General features: G+C 35.6%; 3 protein-coding genes across 5 annotated transcripts; all 3 read right to left on the bottom strand.

Moving 5' to 3' along the window:
- Positions 1-5,429: 5,429 nt before the first annotated feature.
- On the bottom strand, positions 5,430-8,504 carry LOC107793133 (laccase-17). Its single transcript, XM_016615423.2, has 6 exons — positions 8,254-8,504; positions 7,993-8,144; positions 7,367-7,611; positions 7,125-7,253; positions 5,922-6,890; positions 5,430-5,808 (listed from the first exon to the last, which is right to left on the bottom strand). Exons 1-6 carry the CDS (start codon positions 8,371-8,373, stop codon positions 5,678-5,680), a joined length of 1,746 nt encoding a protein of 581 aa, XP_016470909.1. The 5' UTR covers positions 8,374-8,504; the 3' UTR covers positions 5,430-5,677.
- Positions 8,505-12,289: 3,785 nt separating this feature from the next.
- LOC107805489 (amino acid transporter AVT1E-like) lies at positions 12,290-17,181 on the bottom strand. 3 transcript variants are annotated; one of them, XM_075248017.1, is made up of 12 exons: positions 16,753-17,181; positions 15,081-15,340; positions 14,410-14,624; positions 14,291-14,314; positions 14,006-14,186; positions 13,688-13,907; positions 13,439-13,574; positions 13,121-13,286; positions 12,979-13,022; positions 12,846-12,888; positions 12,618-12,680; positions 12,290-12,519 (listed from the first exon to the last, which is right to left on the bottom strand). In XM_075248017.1, exons 1-11 carry the CDS (start codon positions 16,956-16,958, stop codon positions 12,649-12,651), a joined length of 1,527 nt encoding a protein of 508 aa, XP_075104118.1. In that variant the 5' UTR covers positions 16,959-17,181; the 3' UTR covers positions 12,290-12,519; positions 12,618-12,648. The 3 variants fall into 3 exon arrangements, 2 of the variants coding, with proteins under 2 accessions (XP_075104118.1, XP_016485032.1); XM_016629546.2 differs by lacking the exon at positions 12,846-12,888 and having other exon boundaries at positions 16,753-17,180; XR_001652431.2 differs by having other exon boundaries at positions 12,438-12,519; positions 12,618-12,888.
- A 6,502-nt stretch (positions 17,182-23,683) lies between these two features.
- On the bottom strand, positions 23,684-24,714 carry LOC107805490 (thaumatin-like protein). The gene is made up of 2 exons (XM_016629548.2): positions 24,550-24,714; positions 23,684-24,433 (listed from the first exon to the last, which is right to left on the bottom strand). The coding sequence occupies exons 1-2, from the start codon at positions 24,611-24,613 to the stop codon at positions 23,760-23,762; spliced, it is 738 nt and encodes a 245-aa protein (XP_016485034.1). The 5' UTR covers positions 24,614-24,714; the 3' UTR covers positions 23,684-23,759.
- Between the last annotated feature and the right edge of the window lie 527 nt (positions 24,715-25,241).

The raw sequence follows: 25,241 nt of genomic DNA, 5'->3' as shown, positions 1-25,241 counted from the left end.
ATCTAACTAAACATAGGTTATATTCAACCTCGTTCGAATTAACACCTAACTGGCTCTCGACCATAACCAAACAGAGGTTAAATTCAACCTCGTTCGAATTAACACCTAAACTGGCCCTCGGCCATAACAACATAGGTTATATTCGACCCTGTTCGAATTAACACCTAAACTGGCCCTCGGCCATAACAACATAGGTGATATTCGACCTCGTTCGAATTAACACCTGAACTGGCCCTCGGCCATAACAACATAGGTGATATTCGACCTCGTTCGAATTAACTCCTGAACTGGCCCTCGTCCATAACAACATAGGTTATATTCGACCTCATTCGAATTAACACATGAACTGGCTCTCAGCCATAATAACATAGGTTATATTCGACCCCGTTCGAATTAATACCTTACCTGGCCCTCGGCCATAACAATATAGGTGATATTCGACCTCGTTTGAATTAACACATGAACTGGCCCTCAGCCATAAAAACATAGGTTATATTCGACCTCGTTCGAATTAACACCTGAACTGGCCCTTGGCCATAACAACCTAGGTTATATTCGACCTCGTTTGAATTAACACCTGAACTGGCCCTCGGCCATAATAACATAGGTTATATTTGACCTTGTTTGAATTAACACCCGAACTGGCCCTCGGCCATAACAACATAGGTGATATTTGACCTCGTTCGAATTAACACCTGAAATGGCCCTCGGCTATAACGACATAGGATATATGCGACCTCGTTCGAATTAACACCTGAACTGGCCCTCAGCCAAAACAACGTAGGTTATATTCAACCTCGTTCGAATTAACACCTAACTGGCCCTCGGTTATAACTAAACAAAGGTTATATTCGACCTCGTTCAAATTAACACCTAACTGGCCCTCGGCCGTAATTAAACTTAGGTTGTTTTCAACCTCATTCGAGCTAAACGATTACAACCAAGAAAATCAAAAAGCATACAAGCCTGAACCAAATAAAAAGATTCAGGTACAAGTAACAAAGTCGGCATTTCATACTTAGAATATTTTTAAAAGGCTTGTAAAGACGCCTACAAAAAATGCATAAGTTTGCGGCAAAATAAACGAAAGAAAATGAAAAACTATTGGTCACCACCAGGACTATCAGTGCCATCGGCTTAACCATCTGCCCCTCCACCATCACAACCACCCTCAGGGTACGCGTCCTCATACCAGGCTTCCTCTTCAATCTGATCCATATCCCCGTCCCTCTCATCGTAATCGGCCTCCACGTAGCATGATCATATTCGCAAGCGATTCGAGCTTCGCGGGCCTTAACACGAGCATCTTCAAGGGTGTCCCTAGGAACAGACCCCGTCACATGCAAATCTCGGAACACGTCCAACTGGGCCTCAGTGTGAATCCATTCCTCATACAAGCCCTAGGGAACGTTTGGGAAATCTGAAGTGTGAGAAGAAGACGGCTCTGCAAGCATTCGAGCCTTCTCAGACTCTAAGGCGGCCACCTGGTCCTGAAGGAGGGAGTTGTCTTTCTCCAACTCCCCAATACTCTCATCAAGCCCCTCTTCTTTAAGCCTGGCCATCTCCAAGTCATTTTCTCGCTCAGAGTGAAGAATACAGATCACTACCTCCAAAGTTTTCGCCTTCCTCAAATCCCCCGACAGAACAAACTCAGCTTTCTCAAGGTCCTCTGCCTTCTCGGCGACCTTGCCGCTTAGAGCATCCGCTTTGAATTGTCACTCCTCAAGTTGGGCACACAGAGAAACCATATCGGCTTGGAGGTCGCCGCACTGGACTTCGACACCTTGCTAACCTCAAGCTCTTCCTCTTTATTTCTTAGCGTCCCCTCGAAGACGCTGCACTTTTTGATGACCCTCACCAGCTCATCATCCTTCTCCTTCAGTTCATCTCGAAGAGCCTGGAAAGTGCCACTCTTACCAAACCACCTACAGATTTTTCGGTGCTTGCCACGGTACTCGCGGTATTTTCGCTACAACTTCATAAAAATAGACTTACGTCGCTCCTCTCTTCGGGCGCTTCCAATTTCCAAGATCACGGTCTAAAAAAGAAAGAAAATAGAGTAAGAACAAAGCCTAAACATTGAGCATAACAAACATAAGTGTCGAAAAACATACCCTGAGAGCGAGGTTGGCTATGTTCCTCGATAAGGTAGCATCTTTTAGCTCTTGGAGAGTTCGACTCTCCACATCGGAACAAAGGGAACCGAGGGCAGGAACCACGTTCTTAGTATCTTTTAATAAATCCTGATCCATGGGGATCGCAATAGTCCCTGTGGACCCTTCTAGTCTCACCTCCAGCTGAGTAAATCCCTCCTTCATCATCCTCATCTTGTCAGCATCGAGATCAGAACCCGTCTCGTAGCCATCCTCGGCAACGCCTTTGCCTCTCTCCTCAGCGAGCAAAGAAGCACCGTTAGCTGGCTATGAAGTCGACGGTCCCTCCTGCCGTAAATTATCAAAAGCCACAGCGGCCAGCCCTTCGGCTCCTACTGCCGATATCGGAACATCAGATGTCAGTTCGACGTTGTCCTCGAGTGTTATAGTCACCGTCTCACGGATGACAAAATCATCCCGTAATGAATCCACAGCCCGAGAGACACCGATCTCCTTTTACGGGGAACCAAATTCCCGTTGCTCGGCAACTCCTCCTCCTCGTCCACTAGACGATACAAAGGGGAAGCAAGAAGCTCCGCTGTCGAAATATTCGCAGGCGAAGAAGAAACCGATGTTAAAGCAGCAGTAGATGGGGTCTACGACCGAGCAGACCTGGCCGCGGTTGAAGAAGGAACAAAAGCAGATGATTGAGCAGGTCTAGCCGTGGTCACTCTGTAAATAGACTCCAAAGAGGAGGCAACCTTTCTTTTACGAAACACGGGAGGAGGAGCCCTCGACCTCCTCGAAGATCCTCGGGCTGAAAAAGAAAAGAAACCAAAGCAAGGTTATCATCACCACCAAGAGCAAACTACAATAAGTAGGTGACCATGAGGCCAAAACAGCAAAAACATATATAGATAAACTCACCGGCCAAGGAAGGAGCAGGCCCGAACTTCTTGAAAAAGCCCGGCCACTCATGAATTCCCATGATGTGAGGCAGAATCCGGCCAACCCAGTCAAAAATGTCCTTGACCAAAGGAGGGGGCGTAGTTGTGGCTGCACAAAGAAGAGATAAAATTTCAAAGCCTACGACTAAAGCAGACAGATCAAATGTTCTAACAAGAGAAGAATAGACACTTACGACTGTAGTTCCAAGTCTAAGGGAAGCTGTCCGCATTGGCCACCACGTCTTTGGTTCTGACAAAGAAGAAGTTATGCCAGAACTGATGACTTGTCTTGTCGTCCTTCTTCACCACCAGGCATTTAACTCCTCGACGGCGAAGGTTCAACATTGTCCCCCTACAGAAACTAGGGGCGAAGAGATGCATCAGATGCCGGAGTGTGATCTCGACCCCGGCTAACTCCGCAAATTTAGTAAGCATCCTGATGAGCTCGTAGATATATGGGGCGAGTTGAGCCGGGCACATGCCATAGTAGCAACAGAATTCCTCCGCCAATGGGAGAAGAGGAAGAGCGTATCTGAACTGGAAGGGATATGCATAGAACGCACAATACCCGAGGCGGTGGACTTGTAACACATCACGCCCTGCTGGGACCAAATCGATGCGGGCATGAATGTTGAATTTTTCCCTAAGCTCTGTTAGGTCGTCCCTTTTCATAGCCGACTCAGAAACCTCGGGCTCATCTTCAGGCGCCTTCGAAAAATCAGACCTAACTTTCTCGCTACAAGGAATTATTTCCTCCACCGTAGGAAAGTTCTCATCTTCAACGATGACAGAGACGCCATCAGCGTGAGGAGACATAAACACCGCCAAAGGGACAGGGTCAGTTCCCACACTGGAACCAGAGGATACATTAGCCATATTTTTTATGAGAAAGAAGGATTAAAAGCAACGGGAAGCACTAAGACGAGGAAAAAAGACACACAGTGAGGGAGAAAGGAGAAGTCACAAGGTTTTGATGAGAAAAACGCATAATGAACAAATGAATGTCATCACATCTCTATTTATAAGAGTTCGGGCATCAAAACCAAGAGATTATGCCATCATTACCCAGTACTGGAATCGAAACGACAGCTCCAATTGACAGTCGCACGGGAAACGACGCAAAGCAAAGGAAAAATACGCTATAATGACGCATGATATTATGACATCATTCTAGTGCAGAAACGATGCAACCCCAAAAGTTGTGGCCCTCGAAAGGCCACGTTGGCAGCTCGTCCCAAGCTTAACTACCTGACCCACTCGTCCACTATCCTCGACCATAACCAGCAAAGTCCGCTCATCAAGGTCATCTGAGGACGGCCTCAATAAGCGGAGGGACTAACTGTATAGGTCGAAATCTACAACGGAACATTTAGGGCGAGAAAGTATTGAGAAAAAATCAGTCGAGGTCGATCAGGAAATGGCGAAGCTCGTGGTTGGGATACTTATAATGGTCGAGGACGAGGTCTGTGCAAAGAACCGTAACGGCTAGTTTTTAGGATAGAATAATAGAGGGAATAGTCTCTACACATGTACTATTAGGATTTACTAGGGATATATCCCATATAAAGAGGAAAAAAGATAGAAAAAAGGAGATATGTAATATTGACCTGATAAGAATAGATTTCAGAAAAAGATTCTCTCGCTCTAGCAAAGATACAAACATTACATTTTCATCAAGATTCTTGTTCATATTATTCCATATTTTTCCATCAGATCCGAGAATAGTTCGAACATTCTAGGAGTTATCTGCCACTCATCATTGTCAGGAGGGACAATCATCCAGTTCATTCTTTATTGGGTGAATCAATCCTTTTATTTACTTAAATGTCATTTATCGCTATTTATTGCTAGTTACTCCTCCATTATTGCTCATACTTTTTGGAATATTTAATGCATGTTATTGCCAGTTTTCCACTAGATTTGTCCTATATTATCCACACTTTCAGGATCTGCATTTAGAGATATTATCATTAACTAGGTTTAATCCATTATTATATAAATACAATAGTTTTAACCGAAAATTATATTTTTTTGTCAAACAAAGACAAAGCTTCTAAATTTGTTGAATTGGCATAAAAAAACTAGTGAAAAACTTTCTCTGAATTTTTTTCAACCACACCACTACAATAATATTTTTTTCAGTTTTTACAAAAATGGATACACTACTCGAGAGGTGCTTTTCAATCTCTGCAGCAACTGAAAAACTTTTCTAAATGTTGGATTAATCGACAACCTTTCATTTGTAAGAATAGGGATATTGACTGGGATATAATACGTGCATGAATTCATTGAAATGTTTGAATCTAGTCTCATAAAACAATTGATAAATGTTCAAAGCCAAACATCCATGCCTCAGTAGTCAGGACAATAATCTAAGATCAATAAAGAATTGGGACAATAAACCATTTATTCTCACTTGCATATAAAACACAAATGCCGTTAAAAAAGAATTACAAAACAGAGTCAATCCTTCGTCCTCTCCTTAGACCATGGCTTGAAAAGGCCATTCAGTTACAAAAAATGACTGTTAAAGCAAACACACCCAGAACACATAAAAGGAAAAAAAGGTCAAGACAAGAAATGAAATTGCAAAAGTTTAAGACTTGACGGTTAATTCTGAAAAAAGGAACCAAGAAATCAGCATTTTGGGAGATCAGAAGGAGGAGGAAGGAGCTTCTGATTGGGAAGTTTTCCATCTAAGACAAGCCATGCCATTTTCAATCCCCAACTTGTATGCACTTCCAAGTGACAATGCATGAACCAAACACCTACATTTAAATGTACAAATTCTTTAGTCTTAACTAAAACATATTATAACTTTGTCAAAATATTATCAGATGCAATTTTAGTATAAAAATCACTTGTGATTTAATCAACCAACCTGGATTATCAGCTAAAAATCGAATAGCGACCCATCCACCAGATGGCACACCTACTGTGTTCCTCTCAACAGGGTCAATGAGATTGAAGTTAGCAGGATCCTTATTAGGGTCAAAATTACCAAAACCTTGACCAACGACAAAGAAATTGAAGCCGTGAAGATGAAGTGGATGGCTTTCAGCACCAAGAATGCTTGTATCTTGCATAATAAGCTCAACACTTGTATTAAAAGGAAGTACCAAAACTTTAGTACCATTGCTAACCATTGTGTTATTTGGAGGATTCCCGGTATAATTGAACCAATTCAAAGGATTATTAGGGAAATAAGGGCTATAAACACCATTTGATTGTCCAATGAAATGAGATTGGAGCAGTGCAGTTGTAGGTTGTACAAATGATATGTTATTAATTGACGCTGCAAATTTGGTTGTATTAGTAGGACCTTGACAAGTTTGATTTTTGTCACAAGGAGTTGTGCCAAGGCCTACTGTAAAAAAGAAATGCTTGTCAACATTTTGAGGGACTTTAGTAGGAAATTGAGAAGTTGCTAAACTACGGAGTTTCTTGCTAAAATTGGTAGCAAATGAAGTGTCATTTAGAGGAGGTAAAGTAGGCATGAACATGGGAAGTTTCTTCATTGATTTGGTTGAATGAGAAATTGGGGATTCATATTCAAGAATTCCCGCAACAGTGGAGTTGTCAAAAGTGCCTTGGCCAGTAACATAAGGTCTAGCAGTCATGAGAAAAGTGGCACTAGGGTATTCAGATTTGGTTTTCAAAAGGACATTTGTTGTCTGTCCTGGTGTTATAAGTATTGTGTTAGTCTCAAAAGGTTTAACATATACTGCATCAGCATCGACTACTGTGAGTGTGTGATTTGCAATGCTGAAGAAAAGCTCGTCATTGAGTGCAGCATTGATCATACGGAAAAGGTATGTCTTTCCTAGCTTGACCTTTAGCTTGAATGTATCTGCCACAAATAAACCATTTATAGAGCTAAGTCAGAATAATGGAAAATAATAGTACCAAAAAATTTAACTACTATTCATTAATACATGTCACTTAAAAGTCAATTACATATAACTTTCTATAACAAGCATGTATTGATCTTACATTACCTACTTAGGATGGTGAATGACCTGTTACAACCCATAAAATTACAATAATATGATTGTTGAACGAAAAAATTAGACGTTAAAAGTACCTTTTGCAGAGCAGTTGTACAAGAGCCCCGGAAGGCCATTAATGGTGTAAGCATCAGAGACATTTGGACCTCCACCAGTTTGTAGAGCTTGGCTAATAATGGCTTCAGGATCAGCATTGAACCATTCTCCTGAATATCGAAAAATTAATTTTCGTAATGAATATTAGGAACAATTGTAGATGGAGAAATTTGAATCATAAAATTTAATTTGATTTTATATATGTAAATGTTTAATTGAGTACCTAAGATGATTGGAACTTCCTTGAATGGTTTGAGAAAAGGGTAGGATTCATTTTTCTTAGGAAGGATAATTAGAGGGCCATAAAGAGTAGATCTTAGCCATGAAATATGGGCATGCCACCACAAAGTCCCTCTTTGACCAACAATTGTGTAATTATATACATAACTTTGGCCTGTTTGAATGGGGCATTGTGTTATATATGCAGGACCATCTGCCCATCCACTACGAAGCTGTCTCACTCCATGCCTGTTCAGAGGAACAAAGAAAATTAAAGAAATTAATCCTGGTACATCCAAAAAGTAAAGATATAACTATACTAGTAATAATTAAAAGAGAAAGAGATCCAAGCTCTTTCAATTTGTTTTTTAATGTTTCTTTTGAAATAGCAGACAATGTAGAAAGGATTTAACTTCGGTTCTATATATTATATTATAGTGTAAAAGAATTTTTATACTATACTAATTAGATCACGTAAAAAATAATTTTATAACAAGTGAGATTATTGACTTGAAAAATAACGCAAATATTACAGACTAATAGTGTAATACACTTTCAATGTATTTAGTTAAGTTTAATCCATGTAGAAAGGACGCAAATATAGTAGAAGCTAAGGCCCAAAGATTATACCAGTGAATAGAAATATTGTTAGGAACATGGTTATTGACTTTTATAAGTAGACGATCACCCTCCCTTGTCACAATACGAGGCCCTGGGAATTTTCCATTAACCGTCACTATGCTCTTAGTATGGCACAATCTAGTGACATTTGCCATTGTTATCTACATTAAAGATTCAAAAAAGAAGAAAGAAATGTTAGCAAGATCAGTAACAAAAAAATATGCACATTATTTGCTGTAAGATAAGTAGAATGGACTTTTGATATCATACATTGAACTCATAGTGTCTGGTGATGGCTAGTGCAGGCTGAGGCATGAGACACAATGCCAGAAAAGCAATAATGAACATTGCCATAGGAACTAATGATGGAAAAGTACTAGAAAAACCCATCAAGTTTTTATGTCTGATCTCTTCCTTGAAATTAAATTGAAGGGTGAAGATCAGCTTAAGATATTGTAGTAAACTTGGATGAAAGCTAGCTCTAAGATGGATGTATATATATAGAGAGAAATATTGATGGGGTGCTTGGTCGATTAGGTGATGAAAATGGTGTATTTTAAAGAAGAGAAATCTGGAAGAATAGTTCAAAATTTGCACATATTTTTTAAAAAAATTGACCAACTGTAGTTGGAAAACAACTTTAGAGTGATGTCAAAGACAATCTAGCTCTATATATTATAATTATATATTTCGCTGAGGTTAAAAAACTTACCTTCGTCGTGATGTTAGGGCATCCAAAAGCTTGCATGATATTGACAAATTCTTCATATATGCGATAGCTACTGCATGTGTGCATGGGTTTGTTCTTTCTTTTAATTTGCACTGTTTTAATTTCCTCTTTGTGAAAGTAGACGTCTACGGTTTTAGTGATAAAAGGGTTAAAAATTGCATGTTTTTCAGCCTTCTCTAATCTCTTGCAAAATTAGAAAAAGTAATAGTAAAATCAGGGTAGAGCTATAGAGTTAGCAATGAGATTACGTAAATCCAATCATTTTTGCCTATTTCCGTAAACGTATTGAAAAATTCACTAAATATTTATAATTGTAAATCTAGTTATATTATTGTATATTAACTTATTGTCATTGTAGGAATATAAACCTCAAATCCTGAATCCGTCTCTCGAAAAGATATATCTTTGTTAGTGAAATTATTTTGACATATTAAATGGAATTCTCCTTCGAAACATCCGATAAGAAAACCATCAGAGAGAATTATAAATAGAACTATCTAACCAATTACACTGTAAACCCTCTTGTCAAATCTCAACATTTAGGCCTAATGATGTACATATGCTTTTTTATCAAGTTAAATAATGGGGTTGTAATCTTACCCAACATATAGCGACTAGTTCATTGCTAAACTAGGCACGTGGTTATGTTAACTAAACATATATTTAATAAAATTTAATCTTGTCTATTCCATTCCAATTAAATAATGTTTTAGAAATGTGCGTATCTTCACTCCGTGAGTAAACTTTAAGCAAAACGTTATCTATTATTTGTAAATAAATGATGAAGGGCAAGAAAATGACAGTACATTAATTGTTTTCCAAAAAGTAAAGGAGTTACTTATTATTAAAGTCGAATGACTAAAATTTGATTTGATTTTTTAAAAAAAAAAAAGGAGAAAAAATATATTGGTGTATAGTAAGACAGGTTAGTGATAAATGAAGTGAAGAAGCTGAAGTTGGCGAGAAAGGGGTTTTCATTCTTTTGGTATCTCACAATCCTTAGTAGTTAAATGGAGAAAGAAGAGTGTAGGACAAATTTGTATGTTAAGCTCTTTTATGGCAAGCAATGACAGACCAGCTTTTGCTTCATTGTACATCCCTTCATTCCAATCCAATGTCTGACTAGTAACTTTTCAAACTACACCAACATTCTGTTCAAATCAGAGGCGGATCCAATATTTTAAGTTTATGAGTTTCTATAACAATCTCAAATCAATAATAATTAAATTTACTGTCAAATATTTATAAATATTTGATGAATTTTTTAATATATTTATAATGTTTAGGCAAAATCTACTAAATTCACGTGATCTGTAGCTAACTCTATTGCTCCGCCCCGGATCACACCACTCTATCCCCCATCCCCAAACATCCCCACGGAAGAGCAAAAGCCAAAAGGAGAAATAAGGGAAGTAGGTAAATTACATAAAATTCACCTTTTTACATCCAGGCCAAATTCAACTACTACATTAACTAGAAAAAGAAACAGAAAAAAAAAAAAGAAAAGGATCAACTATATTCGATGGGAAAAGTGGAAGAAGCTTTCCTATATATAAGGGTTACAAAAAAATCGCTACACAAAACCGCATTTTCTAGTTTCTCCAGTGATGGATAAACGGTGTTATTTGGTAACATAAACAATGACACATGTAGGATTTTGCGCAAGTAATGTTAGATATATTGTTACAATTCGGTTTGTACATGAGACTCTAGTGATTTAGAAGAGCCTATGTACGTACATATTTACTCAGAAAAACAAGGAGTATTATTACACGTATAAAGATATTTTTTGTGAAGAAGTGTCTAATGACACCCGCTTATACACTACTAGCATGTTTGGAAGCACACTTTATAATTAAATTTTGGTGTAATTACACTGTAACAGGTTGTCAGTGCATTGAGTAGAAAGTAGATAGATTTTCTCATAGGCAAAATTGCTTCGTGACCACTTAAACTTGTACCAGTTTATCAACCCGGTACATAAACTTATATTTTTCTCATTTGAACACTCTAACTTGATGGAATGGATACTAATAAACTACTTTGATCATTGACTGTGCTTATGTGTCAAACACAAGTGATGTGGATAGAATGCGTTCCAATCACTCAAAATATGAGCGTGAAAATAATATTCTGATTAAAAATAATAAAATCAAAAGGAAAAAATTTAAAAATTGAAAACGAAAAAGAATGGGTAAAAGATCGTCCTTTTCCCTCTTCTATAGTCCAAGTCTGGTGTCCTCAAGAAGTCTCAATTTTACTCGTCGAAGGTTTTTTAAGCGGCCATTCCATCCACCTTCTCCGGTGAAGCACATCTATTCACTATTAACCGGCGACGCGGCACCGTGAAACATGGTTTTCCGACAAATTTCAGTTGATTTTCGACCAAAAGACAAGCTGATAAAAGCATCTTTTGTTTCATCACTAAATTCATCTCCTCCTTCGCTAAACCAACCACTATTTGTTGAAGAATTTTTCAGAACCTTTGTACTATTTATTGGGCTATGGGTTTTAGAACCTTTGGAAACTTTCAAATTATTGTTGTTTGATTTAGGTTCTTGAGATTTGATTGAAGAATATGTTCTCGACGAATCTCCGAGAACATGATTATGGAGATTATAGATAAACAGGGGCTGCCGATTTTGGATTTGGGGTTTGGTCGGAAACTTTCTGTTCTTTTACGGATTGCTGGGGAGGGGAGGGAGTTTGAGTGGAGAAGAAAAGTAAAAAATATAATAAAATTTTGATAATTAAATTTTAAAAATGGACCCACAAATACACATATCAAGCAATAAATAGTCAAACATATGATGTGTTGTACATGTCAGCGCAATTGGTATACACGTTCTATTGGATGTATTTATTAGTATCAATTCCATCAAGTTAGAGTGTTCAAATGAGAAAAATATAAATTTATGTATCGGATTGACAAACTGGTACAAGTTTAAATGGCCACGAGACCATTTTGCCTTTATCACATAGACTATTGTGGATTAATTCCTTAAGAAGGTTCTAAACACCATATCCGATTAATAACTTTTTCACTTAAATCCTATTGACCAAAATAAGTACTTTTTGGGGGGTTTGAAAAAGAAGCACTCATTTTCCAAAAGTTTGGCCAAAAAGGCATAAAAATTTGTAAACGAGAGATATGAAATGAACAGCAGGGTTAGGATGATACTTAAATCCTATTGACCAAAATAAGTACTTCCTCAAGTATGTTCCTTCTTAACTCATGAATAAGACGAAATTAGCTATTATAGCAAGATATAAGATCCTACTAAATACAATTAAATGATTATAACAAAGAGAAGATAAATCTTTGCTTGACTGATTAACTGCTAAATCATGAGCTAACAATGTGATGGAGCTGAACTTACAATGATTAGATACAACAGAAGGGGCTCAAAGGGCCAAATCAAGATCTAATGTCCTGTTAATTACAACTTCTATTTCATCATCACTCGAGGGATTCTCTGGTTTTCTCAATTGGGAAAACTATATAACGTAGCCGTTCTAAAAAATAATAGCCGACAAAATGTATCTTTTTTGTATATTCCCAATATATTTCCGGCCAAATGTGCAAATTGCCCTTCTCTATTCCTTAGAACCCCTTCAACTTTGACATTTGATCTATGCTTTTTGGACCAATGCTAGTGTACAAGAAACTTTTAACTAATGGAAGTAAGATTGTGGTTTCTGTCCATTAGGTCTTGGAACTAGTTGGCCATGCTTGTGACCGCAGAATATGTGCCAATAACTGCAGAAACCACTCCCACGACTATAATGGAAGTGCAAGCTGCAAGCTAAATAATACAAAAGGAAGAAACAATTACTATTAGCATATCTTTGGGATGAAAAGAATTATTTTCTCTAGCTAGAAAAATATGGAGCAAAAATATACCTGAAATCGTGTGATTCGATCCTTGCTTAGTTTAATGTAGCATGCACAAGGAAGGATCAGAGACTGAGACAAAGCAAGCAAAAGAAAATCCCATGTTATTATGATTCTTTTGCTAATTAGCTTCACATTAAAGTAAAAAAAATAGCCCGGTGCACTAAGATTCCGCTCTGCGCGGGGTCCGGAGGAGGGACGGACCACAAGGGTCTATTGTATGCAGCTTTACCCTACATTTATGCAAGAGGTTGTTTCCACGGCTCGAACCTGAAACCTCCTGGTCACATGGCAGCAACTTTACCAGTTACGTCAAGGCTCCCCTTCTAGCTTCACATTGAAGTAAAATGAAATAACTTTGATAACTTACCACAAGCATTACTAGTGAAGATCCAATCAATGACATTACAGAACCTGCAGTTGAAGTTTCAAAAAGAAATGTATATCTTAGTGGTAAAACAGCTTACTAATTTATTTGTTACAAGTGCAAAGTGTTAGAAGAAAATACTTACCAAAATATGGAACTGTTAGTGAAATGACCAAAGTTGAAAACACCAGAATTGTTCTGATGAGGATCGATACACCATAAGTTCTAAGCTGACGTGAAGGTAAGAATTCTTCAATGCCAAACGCGACTGGTGTAATTGTTATGGCATATTTTGTGACAGGGGTTAAAACCTGCACAAAACATAGTTTTATATCCATATATTTAATGATCATCCAACATGAAACAGAAAAAAAAAAAAAAAAATTTCAGTCCAAGTTTTTAGGTTGCATTTCACATGAACAAAAATGAGAAAAGCATAGACTAAAGCTAATATTATACTTACCACTGTCCAAGCTGCAACTTTTGAAGTAATAAGTTTTGCTGGCAAATTCAATGTGAACTGCGGACTGGTGTTTTCACCAAACATTAGGAAGCCACAAACTGCTACTCCGAGGTACGAAAAGAAGGCAATGGAAAAGCTGCATCGATATGAACCAACACAAGTTAAATATTAAACCTTCAATTTGCAGATGTACATTTTGATTAAAGAATAACATATCATTCCATATATCAGTGCCTGATTCATAATCACCTTATAAGTAGAACAGAAGGAAATCTTGAAGGTTCTTTCATTGATGAGTAGATATTTGGGAAAACTGAATGGCTGCCATAGCAAAAACTATATAGACCAATTGTGACGGGCAATTTTGCAATGTTTAATGCTGTTCCACCCGAGTGAAATCCAACTTCATTGATCGCGCCAACCCATAACAAGCAAAGCACCACGACAATCAGTGCAATCACTCCACCAGCTGGAGTTACAAGCATCAGAATTCAACACGTTAGCACAAATCGAATAGCTTTGAACTAATTTTCAAGACATTTTGAGGTACTATATAATGATTAAAACCTGAAATGTATGACAGCAAACTGAGGTTTCTTAGCCAAACTGTTGGAAGTATGACAAGGGTAGAAATGATAGCACACATTTGATAAGAATCCAGATGAATTCCAGCAAAGACCATGCGAGCACTTGGGAATATGGCACCAAGATTGTCACTCATCATAATCAAATACTCGATGCAAGAGGACTGCAAGAGAAAAAAAAACACTTCCAAGTTATAGATAACAGAAAGCAGTAGAATGAAGCAGAGAGCGAGAATTAGTAAAACTAGGAAAGACTATATACACTTACATATAGTTCCGCGTATAAGGCTACCTGCATTTATTGAAAAACCCAATGTTAGTAGCTAATGAAAATCTTGTTCTGCTAATTGAGGAATCACTAGTCATATGTTCTCAGTATATACTCACAGCTATAAATATTCGACCTAGCATTCCAAAAGCAGCTTGTCCGATATCAGGATAGGTTTCAATACCAGGAGAACTGTCTAAACATTTTTTCAACAAAATTCCAGTGTAGAAAGTAATGATTCCAAAAAGCAGCAGCAGAAAAAGGCTACACCATCCTCCTTCTTTGAGTGCATAGGGAGTCGAAAGTATCCCTATTCCACAGAGAGCATTTATCGCTGCATTGAAGGATCGAACCACAGTAAGAACAAAAAGGAGAATAAAGATGAGAGGTTTAAGTACTTGGAAACTCTGTTAATACTTTAACCAAATAGCTGGATATATTGGAGAAACATAGACGAACTTTCAGAAACTAGTACCTATAGGACAACAATATGCAACAAATACAGCTCCAAGATATAGAAATGCTTGAATTACACAGGATTATAGGCTATAGATTGTTGCAAAATGCTTTAGTTCATTTAGCAGAAGACAGTTTTATTTTTCTAATGGTTTAGTATGCAATCAAAGAGGTTCTATCATGATTTTCAGATACTACACATGGTAAAATAGTGCAACAAAAAATGGATAGTCTTTAGACTCAAATTCACAATAACAAAAATTGAGGGACAAAAATAGGCCAGTTTAATAGTAGAACAATAAGCATAAACAACGAGATAAGATCCATGTCTTACCATTAAGAACTGATTGAGTATATGAACACTGCTGTGATGGTGGCAATTCAAGTGCTGAATATCTTGCTGAAGAGACAACAGATAACCTTGTTGGATGTGTTAAGGTTGGAACTTCTTCCTTGTCTGAGCGCAGAGAGGAAATTAGAGGTTTGCAAATCGAAGGTTGAGGCGTTGGAGTAGTCTGAGACCTCAAGAAGGAGCTTCCCCTTAAAAAGCTGAGTGAAGGAGGGGTCACACCTGTGAACATGTCCATTGACTGCCTACATATTCAATAAAAAAAATTCACGTGTAAATATCAGAAAGACTTTTAGCCTCATATATGGATTCATTTATCCAGCCATTTAACCATAACATATATGCATATATAGTGAAAATTGGCAAACAAACTAAACCAATACATATATGCATACCTAAGAACAACAATGTGAAATAGAGAAAAAAGATTAGCAGAGTATTTATTATGTTCTCTTTCAGAATGGACTTTTGTATCAGAATTGTGAAAATAAACTTTCTCAAAAATTTGAAATTACATTAGAACTCCAAAAGCACATGACGGATTTATCAACCATTCACAAGTTTTTGTCTTATGTAAGTTAATTTGTCAGACAAGTTTGTATGTTATTGCTCTGCAAAAAGGTACATTCGGCCTATGGACTATCACCTATTCATAGACCATAGACAACTTCTTTGATGAACATGAGAAAGCTAAATATCTTATGCTCAGTGTTGTTTTCCATTTATTAATCAGTGCCAAAGCTAGAATTTATGAGATTGTTCACAAATTCAATAACAAATTGGCTAATAGTATATGTTTCACTTTTAAAAATAACAGTGAGGAGGTTGTATATTCTAGAAAGTTGGGATCTTCGCGACAGAAAAAGATTGCAATCAGTTTGATAATGATCAAATGACATTGCTTTTTCAGCCCGAACCTAGGAATCCCTTAGATATATATGATGCAAAACGGCTCTTGTTCCATCCTTGATCAGAGATTTCTCTATGAAAAATATGAATCGGACACCAAAACTCTTGAATACTTTTTCACAGCCATCTTCTCATCTTTCTCCTCATAGCTAATTGAAATTCAAATAGTGAATTCAAAAACCATGGATAATAACCAAACTCTACTATCTAGTTTCAAGATATTACGTAAAACACTAATATTAACAAGTAGTCAGAGGGTAAAATCTATATACAACAGTACAACACAAATTTAAAGACACACATAAAAGCCTAGTTATACAAGTCACTGCTCATGTTTTCTTATAAAGTTGGTGTCTAGACCAACTTCCTTGCACCTCGACTATTCACCTACTTTGCTATCTCATGCCAGCATATACACCAAGTAATTTTGTGTACCAAGTCTTATGCAGATGGAAAAGGATGTCACTATCCTTTTTTTTTTTCTTTCAAAAAAGGGATGTCACTATATCCTTTTTTTTTCTTTCAAAAAATGTAGCGTCTAAACCAACTTGCACCTGGACTATTCACCAGTTACTTGCTATCTCCCATTGGCGCATGTACGACTTTGCCTACCAAATCTTATCCAGATGGAAAGAAATCACCTAACGTTTTTTGATATGCTAAGATTTGACTCCAATGGTATTTACACATTACTATTCATTTATTTTACGTGCATGAAAACAACAAAAGAAGGAGAATCAAGAAATACCTGTAACTTTGAGGCCAAGTAGGAGAATCATGAGGTCCAATTTGGCTATGAGATGGCTCATGTACTGGAGAGTGAAGGGTAAAATCAGATCCACTATCATCATCATCTTCTTCAATCTTGTAATCATCTGCTTCATTCTCTTCATCGTCTGTTTCGATTTGTAACACCCTATCTGCTCCAAATTCTTCATCTAATCTCATTCCCATATCTAATTTTCTTGTTATTTAATGTATTCTATTATGCAAAATAAAATCCTTTTATTACCATGCAAAAATAACAAATTACTCGCATGTGTTATATATGAAACAATAGAATAAATCTGCAAAAGAGGAAGCACAAAGGGTTGCGAAAGAGAAAAAGTGAGAGATGGAGATTTGATAATTGCATGTGTTTGGTTTCTTTTTATTTAAGAACCTAATTAAAAAGAAAGATTCAGTTTGAGATTTGATTGAACGACAACAGCTGTTTATTCCTTTTTATTTAAGGTTATTCTTTGTACTTAATTGGTTACGGCAGCCTAGGTAATTACTTATTAAACACAAAGCTATCTTGAGAATAATAATTAAGATAAGGATTACTGAGAAATAGGGTATCAAGAATAATATGGAATATCTTTTAAAGGGGAAAACTTAATCTTTTTATTGTGTGTGTGTGTGTTAAATTAATTGATTTTTTCCTGCTTGTTAATTTCTATTTTTCATCACTTCCAATGTACATTTATTTTTCAAACTTGCGCTACAAATTATCTTTTATGATATTTGGTTTCTTGTTTTTTTCATGAGGATATTGTCTCGTTTTAGTAAATTCTAGTCAAAATTTTGTTCTTTTCTTTTTATAACCATTCATTAAGCTAAGAGGAGGGATTGTTGAAGTTGAAAATCTTTAAGTTGAAACAAATTAAATTATCACATTTACAAATAAATGCACAAAGTATATATAGTCAATTCGTCCCATTTTATTAACACCATTTAATTAGGCATGAAATTTAAAACATTTTTTTAGCTTGTACATAAGTAGAAATGGGGAAAAAATTAAATTTATAGTTCCAAAAGTTAATTCCATAGAAAAATATCACATTAAAAGTTAAGTTGATTTGTTAACAGGTTTGAATTATATTCGTCAAACTTCTAAAAGTTATATTAACATAATATAATTAGTGTAATAGCGTCAAACGTTATAAAATGACTCACATAATTAGCAAGCGTCATACATACTATATATATATATATATATATATATATATATATATATATATATATATACATACTATATATATATATATAAGACAAAAAAGTAACAATATAAAAGTAACTTAATTGAGTTTTGTCTACTGTAATTACTGACAAGCACAGCTAATTAAGCGCTTCCTTGTGCAGCACATGAACGCTAGCAAAATAATACAATATGACTGGGATATGCATGTGATTTTCTGACTGGAATTATCTATTTTAACAGATAATCAATTCATCTGATTCCCTGACGCGAACTAGCCGCCACACAGTGTAACTCGTCGTATATGATTCAGGATTCTTAAATAGGATTTAACAGCCAGAATTTTAACAATGTATTTTAATATATTTCTTAAGAAAAATATAGAGTTTAAACCAAAATTATTAGTTTTGGTGGAATCCATAACCTAAATTCTATCTTTGCCCCTGAATTTAAGCCATATTTAGTGATAATATAAATTATTTGTATTATTATCTTTTTACTGGATATGGAGTAATAAATTAGCTACTCTCCTTTTCCATGTTACTAATTTACTATTATGAATAATTATCTATAATTATTTTTTAAATAACCTAGGTATGTATAATTTTTTTATATTATCAGTATGGTATCATGCATTTGGCAGTGTACCACGAGTGTGTCCGTTTGTCCTATGTGTGGCTGTGTGCAACTTGAATGCATCAAAACTTTTGTAGTTTCAAGTGAAATACTATCATTTTAATTGTACATATAATGATTCGGACGGTCCATTTTTTTTCTTTTGAAAACTTATTTTCTGAATAAACTTAAATTGTTTACTCTGTTTAAAACTTTAAGGCCTACACTTTTTTGTTTAATTTAATACATTAAGACTTAAATGTTCCCATATCATTTAAATTACGATCCTTGTTCATTGTATTAAAAGGATATTCATGTATTCTATATGTATACATGAGTTAGAAGTAAAATATATTACATTCACAGCTGGAATTTGTGTGAAATTCCAAAATTGGTACTCCATTAATTTGGGGCCAAACATTCTCTTGAACAAGAATAATGGTCAAAAATAAGGGATCGATTTGATGGTATTTGTCCTCCGGAAAATTCTAGGCATCACTTCTCTCTTGACACATTTTTGTGTTAAGAAGTGCAAGCTCATATTTACGTAAGTTGTGTTAAGAATTTGATATACTTCTAATTCTAATGGGACTAAAGAATTCCAAAGCGAAAAGAATGGGACTTTAATTTGAGAAGGCCCTTGAATTCCTTCAGTTGGATTCTTGAAACCAATAAACGTGGTGCACAAAGAATAATAATGTTCCTTTATTATTTCATGGTTGATTGATTTATTTTCAGAGTAAAACTAATTTAACTTTTGATGGCTATGAATACTGAAAAAGAAAGCCTGAATACTGAGTAGAGTCGGAATGGACAACATTCATATATATAATGTAGACTAGTTTGGGATTGAGTTGTAGTTGATTGATCGAGTGAGGAGGACTCCACCAATGTGACAAACATAGTCGATCCTAAATTCGGATAAAGGGGGAGAATTGTGGTAGATTAATTTTCTTTTTTATATAATTTACGCCATTAGGAGGTATAGTTCTTATATTGCTCACCAAAAAATTACAGCATAACAGAGGGGCATCAACCTAGCCTCTATTCAACAAAAACAATCACTGTAATAATAACCAGGGTCGTATACAAATACAAAGATCTGTAATCTATGTTATAAACACTCATATGATCCTATAGAAGATTACTTCCCTTGTACATCTAATTTATCCAAGACAAACCAATGCCAAAAATAAAAAAATTATGACAACATGTTCCTCCTTTGCTTATGCCTTACTGAAGCCATTTGAGCCTTGTCCATCAAATAGGGTCCAGCAGCGAACCTGAGCAAATCTCTAGGATTGAGGAAAATAGATTCATTCTCCTCAATGCCCCATTTAGCAAGAGCATCTGCTACTTGATTAGCCTCAATGTTGGATCTCAAAATTCACACGTTGAAGTAGTTGCAGTATCCAAAATTATATCATACATTTGCCACGATAAGCTTGCGTTCCCTTTAATCATATTGATTACTACCATAGAGTCACATTCAAGGACGATGTTTTGAAAACCCCGTGAAATATACTACTTCACCCCCAGCCATGTTGCCTTTGCCTCTACCAAATTGCTACTGCCCCTTCCCATGTTATATGCAAAAGCCAAGATCAAATTGCCTTCAGAGTCTCCAATAATACCTCCAGCCCCCATAACCTCTTCCCCATTCTGACTTTCATCAGTATTTATTTTCACCCAGTTGGAGAGAGGTTTCGTCCACTTAACAACAAAGTATTCAATCTTATGGGAGAGTGAAAGAACTTGATCACAGATGCTAAACAAGTGCTCATGCCACTATTTGCTACAATGGTGTTTAGATATAGACCATCTTAAATAGTTTCGAATTTGATACTTTTCTCTAGCCCTTGAAATTCCAGTATCTCCAATTCTCTATACCTTGATGCACATCTTGCCTTCCAAATTTTCCAACAAATTACAATAGGAGTTATCCTCAGCCATTCTTGATGTATAATATTTTTGGCCTTAACTGACCACCATCTAATAAACATACCTTTAATGGGGATAGCTTCCTACCTGATATTCAGAGGAGTTCCAAATGTATTCCACAAGTCCCTTGTAAGTTCACCGGCCATAAATGTATGTTGAATTGTTTCACCATCTGAAACTCTACAACAACAGTACTTAAAAACATAGTTCAGGCTAAATTTGATCACCAACCTCATCAAAGGGCAACTTCTTCAACAATCTCCGGGCCAAAAAGGACTTCTTAAAGGGAAGACGTTTGTGCCATACTTTGTGCAATAAATGTAGTTTATCTTGTATCTTTCTTACTAGGACCCAGGCTGAAGCGATAGAGAAATTTTCATTAGGAGATAGAATCCAGATAGGTGAATAAGAAACTGTTAGAAATTCATGCAGATGCAATTGGTCAAACTGCCATTTGCCATCCATCTTACAGGTTGTCCTCTTGGAGTGTTCTCATAGGAGATAATTTGAGCTATCGCCCCCATACCTGTCCAATTATCCCACCAAAGGCTTGAGTTGCCAACATTAATTTTCCACAATAAGTTCTCCTCAACTTTCTCCTTTATTTGGAGCATTTTTCGCCAACAATGTGATTGTCCTGTCCTCCAAACCTTCTCGACTAGATGTGTTAACCTACAATATTTAGTGTAGAGGAAATTGGACCATAGGGTGTCGCACGTCCCAAATCTCCACCATCTTTTCATAGCTAGATCATCACTAAAATCCTTCAAATATCTAAACTCAATGCCTCCTTCTTCAGTTGGAAAACACATCTTAGACCAAGAGCTCCAATGAAAATTTTACTTACCCTCTGAAGTACCCCAAAAGAATCTAGCAATCTGTCTTTCAATATATTTAAAAGAAGATTGATGAGTCTGTTTAACTACGAATAATCCTTTGGTACTGAAATAACAACTTGAACAGAGAGGAATAGATGTAGATAGGGGTGGCAAATGGGGAGGTCGGGTCGGATATAAGCGGATCAAAAATAGATAATATAAAAAACAGATAAATTATCCGACCCGACCCATATTTAATACGGATAAAAATATATTATCCGACGGATAATATGGATATATATATATTATCCATGACTTCTTGAATATGATCACTTTTGGGAGAACCCCTAGTCTCCCAAACTTGAGAAGCCCCAATTTGAGGCTTTACAAATGTAAAAATTAAACTCATTAATTATCCATTTTCTAAGTGAATAATATGGTTCTTATCCATATTCGACCCGTTTTTAAAAAGTTCATTATCCAACCTATTTTTTAATAAATAATATATATGGGTGGATAACTATTTTCTTGTAATCATTTTGCCACCTCTAGATATAGAGAATAGAGCCTCAACTAATTTTGGGATTTAGGCATACTTGATTGATTCATTAAGGAGGCCATGTGATGGTTTATTGAGGCTAAGCAAGCAAAGCAATTAACCGTCATTTAAAAAAATGAGTAAATTTTATGGGTGGTCATTCAACTTTGTGTTCATTATGCAAATGTCACTTTTATTCTTGTTGTTATGTAAAAATCATTCAACTTTGTGTTCATTACCCAAAAGTCATTTTTCTTTCTTTTGTTACAAAAAATATTTTACTTTACTCTATTTTTCACAAAAGTCACATTGGCCATATTTTATAATACTTTTATTTGACAAGTCTATTATATCCTTGACATTATAAATTCTCTCATTTATGTAACACCTTCTATATTATATACTATATTATATAATTTTACCTAAGTATTTTATTTATAATTAAAATACTTTATATTATTTTATTTATTATTCTTATAATATATCCATACATTTAATTTTTTTCATGGCACTCAATTTTTTATTTAATCATACTCAAACATGAACATATTTTAAATATAAAAACAATAAAAAAATATATTTATTTTTTAATATTTATTTAAAATAATAAAAACAAATTTGTTTAACAAATTATAGTTTTTTTTATATTCAATAAAAAATTTAAAAGAAGTTTCAAAGATATTCGTGTTTAATATTAAGTTTTTTAAAGCTTTATCTGTTAATATTATTTATTTGAAAGTATTAATCTAATGTGTCATTTTGATAAATGTGGGTATTTTATTTATTATATTAATGGGTATGGCTTGGCTGATAAATCAATGAACTTTGATTTTTTAATTTTTATTAAACATATTTCATTAAGCATGATTAAGAACGTGGACTTGAGATTTGTTCACGGTAATGTTACTGATAAATTTAATAATGCTACTTATATATCTTGAAAATTAATATTAAGAAAAAATTAAATGTAGGAATATATTATAAAAATAATAAATAAAATAATATTAAGTTATTTTAGTTATAAGTAAATATCTGGATAAAAGTATATTATATAGCATATAATATAGAAAGTATTACATAAATGGGAGGATTTATATTGTCAAGGGCATAATAGACTTTTCAGGTGAAAGGTTTGTAAAATTTGGTCAAAGTGATTATTGTGATAAATAGAACATAGTAAAATATTTTTTGTGTAACAAAAGAAAGAAAAATGACTTTTGGGTAATGAACACAAAGTTGAATGACTTTTACTTAACAAAATAAAGAAAAATAACTTTTAGGTAATGAACACAAAGTTGAATGACCATCCATAAAATTTAAGAATGAACTAAAAAACTCTAGTCATGCAAAGCATTGAGCAGGTCCTGGATTTCAAGGGCAACATCTCAAGATACTGAAGGTACCATCGATTTTTTGCGTCCTGCTTTTTGTGTGTTTTGCTCTTGTGCATGTTACCAGATTATACTGATGTCTAATTACTTTGAGCTACATGAACTTTTTGAATCAATTGATATCACCAATGGTAATAAGTTTTTACAGTCATTTTAATTAATCTTCACCGGAATAAGAATATAATGATTTGTTACTAGTCAATATTACATGTTGAACATGTTGAATTCGTGATCTCACTGATGTCAATTGAGCTACAGAAATAAGTTGGCCCGAACCATTTTGGGACTGAGACAGACATAATTGATTAATGGTATTGTTTGGGTGCAGCAAATTTCAGATGGAGTTAATTTCAGGATGGCTTTTTGTTAATTTACTTTTCCAGTATACAGAATCCAACTCTTAAGATTGTTCTCCATTGTCCTTTTAAACTACTTTTTTCCATTAAAACTGAATAACAGAATTACAATAAAGCTAGACAAAATATAAACCTCTCACTTGGGAGGACAGAAACTTACCAAATATCTAGAAGCCCTACATGTGTAAAGACTGGAAGCATCATCAAAAGCATAACTATAAGCCTTTGGGCAAATAGCCTTAAACAGATGAGCAAAAACAGTTGGTTTGCAAGTTTTAGGATTTGCATACTCTCCTGTGCAGCAGTATTTTGGTGATTGTATAGCCAAACATGCACTTTTGCACCCCACCACTTTTTCTCCTGACTTAACTTCCAATGCAGATGGGCAACATATGTTTAAATCAACTTCACATTCTGCTATTCCACAACCAACGCCTCCCCCCACAGGTTTCATCGATACAGGCAAGTTAAAGCCATCGACTAAGCTCACATCGTAGAAATGTAAGGGCGAAGTCGATGAGCCTAATGTCATTTCTACAACAGTAGCCGGGGGCTCACCTCCCATCCCCCGGCACTGTAATTGGCTACCACAGTCTCCTGTGTCACATTTTCCTTTCCCATTCTCGTCGAAATGGCAATTCTGTCTGCCCCATATTCTACCCGACCACTTCTCAGGCACGTCGAGGACTATTTGCTCGCCACTGTTGAGGTGAAAGCCGCCATCTTTTAGAATAGTCTGCCCTGCACCGCCAAGAATTCCTGGCCATATGCTCTCCTTGCAGTTGTTTACTAGAATAACTTGTGTTCCATCTGCAGTCACATGAAAAAGAAATAGTGGTAAAATTAATTAGTCTAATTTAATTTATTTTTCCTTTAGCATTCAGTTTAAATAAGTCGAGAAAATTGAGTTAAAGTTGAAGAATTACCAGTGCTAAAAAGAAAGAGAAATATGCAGAGCAGAATATGGAGAAGATAAGGTGAAATAAGCATTTTGGAAGTTGGCTCTACTAAGTAAGAATAAGAGCTGATGATCAGTTTTCTGGACAAGGACTCAGTTTTTAAAGAACAAACATAGTAGGGAACATTCCCCTTTAGGTGTGAGTGCTTGTGTTAGTTTCTTTTTCTTTTTAGTTCTTTTAATTGTTTAATATGTTGTTTTTGTTTTAACGTTATCTTTGGAAAGAAAAGGCATATATCCATTGCTTCAAGTGGAGGACTTGTACTTACGCTGTTTTAAATGGGAGTGGCAAATATCACATATATAGTTATAGTTTGAAGAAAATGGTCTAGGGCTTTACAGGTCAAGATGAGTCATCACTCACCAGATGTTTGAATTGCATTAAATAATCAAGCCGATAAGTTTGGACATCATTGCTTATTTTCTTCCAGATTTTCGGTAACGTGAATGCTTGCAAATTTAACATATATATTTTAACTGGGGATTAAGTCGAGCAAAATATTTATGGGGTTGTATTGCTGGTTCCAAACTCGGACAAAGAAAGAAAGGCGGATTTAAGTTAATGGACAACCAAATGATGAATTTTTTGTATATCGAGGGTTTGAATGGAGCGGAATGAACATGTACATATAGAATATTCATATAACCATCTTTATTCTT

The sequence above is a fragment of the Nicotiana tabacum genome, chromosome 24, assembly GCF_000715075.1.
Source record: "Nicotiana tabacum cultivar K326 chromosome 24, ASM71507v2, whole genome shotgun sequence".
NCBI classification, from domain to species: domain Eukaryota; kingdom Viridiplantae; phylum Streptophyta; class Magnoliopsida; order Solanales; family Solanaceae; genus Nicotiana; species Nicotiana tabacum.
Note: the sequence above shows the minus strand (reverse complement) of the source record. Positions and strands in the feature narration are given on the sequence as shown.

Coding starts and splice junctions, on each gene's coding strand:
- LOC107793133 (XM_016615423.2), bottom strand. CDS start 8,373: ATGGGTTTTTCTAGTACTTTTCCATCATTAGTTCCTATGGCAATGTTC. Junction 8,145..8,253: donor CCAGACACTATGAGTTCAAT/GTATGATATCAA, acceptor TCTTTAATGTAG/ATAACAATGGCAAATGTCAC. Junction 5,809..5,921: donor ATTTTTAGCTGATAATCCAG/GTTGGTTGATTA, acceptor ATTTAAATGTAG/GTGTTTGGTTCATGCATTGT.
- LOC107805489 (XM_016629546.2), bottom strand. CDS start 16,958: ATGGGAATGAGATTAGATGAAGAATTTGGAGCAGATAGGGTGTTACAA. Junction 13,908..14,005: donor TTTGCTGTCATACATTTCAG/GTTTTAATCATT, acceptor TTGTAACTCCAG/CTGGTGGAGTGATTGCACTG. Junction 12,681..12,978: donor CTTCACTAGTAATGCTTGTG/GTAAGTTATCAA, acceptor GCTTTGTCTCAG/TCTCTGATCCTTCCTTGTGC.
- LOC107805490 (XM_016629548.2), bottom strand. CDS start 24,613: ATGCTTATTTCACCTTATCTTCTCCATATTCTGCTCTGCATATTTCTC. Junction 24,434..24,549: donor TCTCTTTCTTTTTAGCACTG/GTAATTCTTCAA, acceptor ATGTGACTGCAG/ATGGAACACAAGTTATTCTA.